The sequence below is a fragment of the Parambassis ranga genome, chromosome 12, assembly GCF_900634625.1.
Source record: "Parambassis ranga chromosome 12, fParRan2.1, whole genome shotgun sequence".
NCBI classification, from domain to species: Eukaryota; Metazoa; Chordata; class Actinopteri; family Ambassidae; genus Parambassis; species Parambassis ranga.
In genome coordinates, this window is record NC_041032.1 from 10,014,066 (window position 1) to 10,020,065 (window position 6,000).

Sequence of the window (6,000 nt, forward strand, 5' to 3'; positions counted from 1 at the left end):
AAAAAGACATAAGTCCACAAAACAGTGAACGTATACTGTACACATGTTCAGATCTGCAGCGTTACTATGGTACGTTTAACATCTGTTAAAAACTACCGCAGTGCATTAACCTTATGCTTCTACAATAAGCTGCTAATTAGCCAGACTCATTTATTCTTCTGCAACAGTATGTGTAAGAGCTACAGCCTGACACATACAGGGCTGATAATTATATTTAAAAGATGGGCTTCGCGATCATTCTTCCATATATTTACTCAAAGTGAAATTGCTCTAAATCACAATTTGACGGTTTTCATTTGAGATATTTTTTTTACTTAATAAGACATCCGAATAGTTTTGCATCAGCAATAATATGGCAACATTTAAACTTTAATTCTAAGCTATGTATGACCTCTCCAACTATACCCTGGCTCAGCAGACTGTGACACACACTCCATCCAGCCACTGCTTCTTTCTCACATCCTTAGCTAAGCATCCTTGCGATACCCTCTACCATTAATAATGAGGAAATGCAAACACCCTACATTAAAAAGGCACCACTCCTGATTACCTGCTTCTTCTTACAAGCCGCGGCCACTCACCTGCCATAAATCAAGACACTGCTGTTAATGGTATCCCCTCTGCCTTGTCTCTTAGCACTTCATTTCCATGGAAGACAGTAGCATCATCATTATACATGCTAAAACTCCATTGGAATACAGTTTTGCTAATGAGTACCTCTTAGTTGATCACATTAGACCTCTACTTGAGGACACTTAATTACCAGTGTTACACTCCATGCGCCTCTGTCGAGGGGACAGGAGAGGTCCTCTAATTAAGGTCTCTGCATTCTACCTATGTTTGTACAAGCCTGCATCATTTGGCTATAGAATGTATTCACAGGCCAGATACAGTATGAGACATGTGGTGTGTATGTTCAATGCAAGAGTGGGTGGAAGTGGAGCGTGTGTGTTGTGTGTTACATTTGTGATACATGTGTTTGTGTGCGTATGTTTATTTTTTTTCCTCTCTTTGTGCTTGTGTTTGCGAATGCATCTCCGTGTGTGTATAATATGATGGGTGTTTGAAGTTTGTCTCCTGAGTCTGCCCGGTACAAACACACACACACACACAGAGTAAGGCTTCCTGTGTTGTGAGGCTCTTAACTGTCTCCTCCTTGTGTTTCATATTCAAGCTGGGACTCTGCGTTACAAGAACCTGCCCAGTCCACAGAAAGATGATGTTTTCTTTCTCATTACGTCCTCCCTCTTTAATTTTCTCTCTTGCTCTGTCTCACTCTCAATTTCTCTCTCAAATAGGCTGAGGCTAGCAGTCAGGAAATGCACATCAGTCATAATACTTTCCTAAAATGAAAACAGATTCTGCTGCAGTCCTTCAGCCTCTCTCTCACTCTGCTCACAGCTGAAAACATTCCTGTTTCTCCTCTCATCCTCCACCCTTCCCTCTTTCACTGACACTCCAACTTAGCTCACCAGCCCTTTTCCCCCACTTACAGGGGTCTCGTTTGCTTTCAGTCACAGATGGATAATCACCAGCACACAAGATAGTGGTTTAGTGGGTTGTGTGATTGCAGTGATCCCAGGCATCTGACATGGGCCTCAAAGTGCATAACAGTAATCGGCTGTACCCCCATAAAGCCTATATGCTTTTTTTTTTGCTTGTTGCAGGTTGCAATAACAGCCAGCAAATCTGTGCGAGGGATGAGGTTAATGCATGCTGGAATGCTGTTTAACAGGCTGTCAAACCAAAGCGCTTACCGCTTAGCCACAAGACCTTTATCTAAGAACACAGCTAATATGACCTGCAGGGGAAGGTCAAAAAATGTCTCAGAGGCTGTCCTCTTGTCATTTCTGCAGCTCATGCCGTCACAGATAGATTTTATAATTAGTTTGTGTTCACTAGTTTCTCTAATTAAAGCATTGCTGACTTCTAGATTGCACAACTTCAGTGATTTTTACAGCTCTTCCGTCTCACATCTGTCTCAACATAAGGATGAGTTCTTCATCGCTGTCTCTTTGTCTCCATCATAATTTCTAACCAGGACACTTGGTGTGTCATTAGAGTTTTTGTCCTGACTTGGACTTCCCTGCAGGAACCCTGCCAGTGAGTAACCGCTGAGGCACCAGCCAGTCATAAATATTCTCAACAAGCCAGGTGATGGATAGTCTCCTTCTCCCTCAGTTTGAAAGGGATGCTCACGATGGCCAATAATGCCACGGCGAGTGAATGAAAGCTTTTTCCACAAGGGAATAGCCTGGAATGAGATGGTGACAGAGGTACAATCACTGTTTTCTATTGTGTCAGGCAGAGAAAATTTAAGACATCTGATGCTGGAATGCAGCTTCCAGCGCCAGTGCACAGATATTCACAACAAGACGCTTCTGAATAGCCACTGCTCACTGCTCACTGCTTTTACAGCCAGGAATACTAGTGCAAAATACCAGAAGAAAGAACAGCCAGGGTTGTTTTTTTTCTTCTGAAAAGTATGCTGAGGAAAACACATAGCTCGTGGCAGTGCTTATGTATCTTTGGTTTGTAGTTGGCTGCTGCTGCTGCTGCTGGTCAACAACCTGCACCATCACGTAAAAAGCCCTCAGGACCCCTATGTTGTTGTGGCACTCTGCAGCCTGTGCCTGAGCTCAGTCTACTGCATGCCTTTCCACTTGGCTGCCTGTTGTAGTAAGACAGTTAACTCACTGATTACAGGATGAAAACTGTGAAAACGTGCCACTCAGTCGCTTCCACCCTCAAAACTAGTAAGTTCTGTCAATGCACTGTCAAATGTAAAAGTTCAGTTTCCACATGTGCTTCTTTTTTTAAATTATTTTATGTTCCTGCATACTATAAAATGTGTTCAGATTTGTTTGTATATCCACACACTCTTTGCTGAAGATCAGAAAAAAATCATATTTATTCACAGGCTGCAGAAATATGTGCAGCCTTCTCCCCAAGTTAGTTCCTTGGCAATGCAACAAGAGTTCCAGTAAAATGCTTATTTAAAGGGAAGGACAGAGGAGAGTGGATGGAGAAGCTGTGCTCTTAATAAGGGGGGAAATGAGTGTTTATCTGCTGAACCAGAGCCAAAACTGCAAATACAAGTGTAGCCATTTAAAAGTAGGTTTTTACAAATTAAGAGCTTGAAATATGATTATAAAGTTTTTTGGTTTATTTAAGGCTGAAATTGATTATTATGGGAGGAAGTGGTGTTTTTTTTTGGACCACTATACCGTGTTAATGATTACCTATTAACAACATCAGCAATTGGTTCACCTTTGTACAGCACACACACATTTACGCGTGCCTCCCACGGTCTTATGACTTGTCAATCAAGTGCCTCGCGTGTCTGTGACAAGCATAATTTATTAATACCGTACCAGAGAAAAAATGTTGGAGTGGCAGTCCTCAAGGCTTGCCCCGTTAGCCACCCAATTCGCCGTTGTAGTCATAATCGTCCGCCTTTGGGGTCGTCAGCGCAGGGCATGTCGAAATCCTACATCGGTACCAAACACCGAGCAGGGCTGACAAATCGGTCCCCCTTTATAGAGCAAACCTCACAAGAGGTCCGGTTAATAGACTCGGGATGGTCGCTTAGAGGAATGGGCGTATTCAAAAAGAAGTGCAATATGCATCCATAAAGCCCCGAGCAGATCTGTTGTAATGGTGTAAATCCAGGAGTGCGTTCGGGGATCACAACATTGTTAAAATCCAGGTCAGGCGATTCCAAATCTGATCACTGTCAACGGCGCAAAGCAGAGAAATGTATCCATTTCAATCCATACACAGAGCGAGATCCAAAGCAGTTCCTCCGCAGATAGTTTTATCATTAAATGACCATAATCCATGGGAAAATGACTCCTCTCTTCCACGCCAAGAGGAGCCACCCCTCCGACAAAAATGTCAAATTAAAGAGTCAAAACTTCTTTAAATATAATAAGCTGCCCTGGAAAACAATCAACTCAAGAGGCGAGACATTACATGCAGGATATCTGATTCCGTCTGCTCCACAAGCTGATGCACCACTTGTGATAGTTTTCGAGAATTGCATGTGCTATTTATAGCCTTTCTTTCTTGCCACAAACCGTTCCTCTCACAATGTAACCCAGTCTGTCTCACACACAAACAGGCGCTGCGAGCAGGAATGTTTAATCCCTCTGTTGCTCCTGAATTAAAAACGCAGCACAGACGAGGGGTCGCTAAAAAAGAAAAAAGCCCCCAGTGCTCCTCTCCGTGGCAGGGCGGACACACAAAAAGAAGAAAAGTGGAGCGGGTTCCCAGTTAAAAAAAAAACCCCAATCATGAGTCAAAACCGTTCAGACAAGAACAACTATTCTTACACTCCACCACCAGGAAAACGACAAGCAGGCGACTGTAGACGGAGGTTTGAAAAAATCCTTCCTTCCTTTCAGTTTTATATCATTACGAAACGTCCTCTCTCACGGCCACAGCAGCCTCAGTGTTGCACAAAAAAACACAAATCATCAGAAGATGGGATTTCTTGAATGTACAGTTCAAGCAAAAGTGAGCGTCCTTGTCTGGCGCCGATCACTGACATAAAGAATATGTTGCATGCTGCAGATTTTGTCTTGAGCGTATCCTCTTGTTTCTGGAGAAATGAAAATTAAATCCTCCAACATGTGCATGGTTTCCTCAGCGGCGACTCCTTCCTCATTGTTTATCTCAGAGAGCATACTGCTAAAGAGGTGTGCGTGTAGCCTGAATGTGTCATTCTCGCCCTCTGTGTCTGTTTGTTTTACGCGAAGCGCTGGAGCTTCTTTTTTTTTTCTTCGCGCACGATCGTCCAGCCCACCACGCATTGTAATGTAATGGCGGTCGGAAGAGCGTACTACAGAGACTCGCCTTTCCATTTGGCCAAGTTTGCGCTCACGTGATCAAAGTCTGGGATTACAGTACTGTTAAGTATCTGTGATATGATGGATGAGGCTGGATGCGTCGTGCCTGTCGCTTGCTGTAACTGGGATTTCTTTATTGTTACAGTTTATGTCAGTGTGTGTGTGTGTGTGTGTGGAAGTGTCAGTAGCTGTATTATTTATTTTTTTATATGTAATTTTTTTTCATCATGGCACGGTGTCATTCTGTGATGCATTGGTTACATAATGTAACTGTGTTCTGCAACTGAGGATGTGAAAGAATAGAGGTCAGAATGACTTACTGAGCTCATACTGTGTTTCATAAGAGATATCTATGTAGGTTAGTCTTACATTCAGCAAATATATCATACATTATTTGAAATGTGTGGCATTAAAGAAAAACTCAATAGGAAATACAGACCACTCAAATATAGTTTATAATATCCAGGGCCGTAGAGAAGATTTTAGAGGTACTGTGGCTATAAGATGTTGAGGTCCCCCAGAAACCCTCCAACCCCAGCAACACCAAAGATTACAGACCTGACTTGACTTTTATTTGTCAAAGCAATTTTAAAATAAATAAATAAAAGATTTCTGATGTTTCATTTTTTTACCTACAGGTGGAGCTTTAGTCCAGCTCCTGCCTTGTGCTTGTTTGTTTCTTAGACTGACTTCCACTTTCTCAATGTTTCAAGCTGCTATATTGCATCAACATAGACACCATCCAACAATCTGCATGAGTTACATCCTTGGTTTGCTCTGGTTACCAGGCCTCCTGCCCCCTGAACCACCTGCTGATAGCGGCTGGAGGGAAGGGGACGAGGTGTATGAGGAAGCAAAAGCTCCGTAAGAGGTTCATGCTAATAATAATGTTCATAGTACATCATAACATAACATAATAAAATGCCATAAAAAACATTGGTGATTTGATGTTTTCAGCTTTATACAGTTCTGAACTCATCAAACTAAACAAACATAACATTCTGCCCTTGATTTTTATGTGTACTCTCCCTTTAATAAGCAGATACTATATGTGGCATGTAAACTGTTAAATTCCACCACACACACACACACACACTTCCCAGGAACACTACTGGACACATGACCCCACTGTCCTCAGCTGAAGTTGTGA

At 42.4% G+C, this 6,000-nt stretch overlaps 1 protein-coding gene across 5 annotated transcripts in view; it reads right to left on the reverse strand.

Moving 5' to 3' along the window:
• Nucleotides 1-4,754, reverse strand: part of LOC114443566 (mediator of RNA polymerase II transcription subunit 13-like) — a 60,012-nt gene extending 55,258 nt beyond the window's left edge. For all 5 annotated transcript variants that reach the window (XM_028417730.1, XM_028417733.1, XM_028417732.1 and 2 more), the window contains exon 1: nt 3,375-4,754. In XM_028417730.1, coding sequence (XP_028273531.1) covers nt 3,375-3,446 — 72 coding nt within the window. In that variant the 5' untranslated portion in view covers nt 3,447-4,754. The remainder of the gene's footprint in view (nt 1-3,374) is intronic.
• Nucleotides 4,755-6,000: the final 1,246 nt, after the last annotated feature.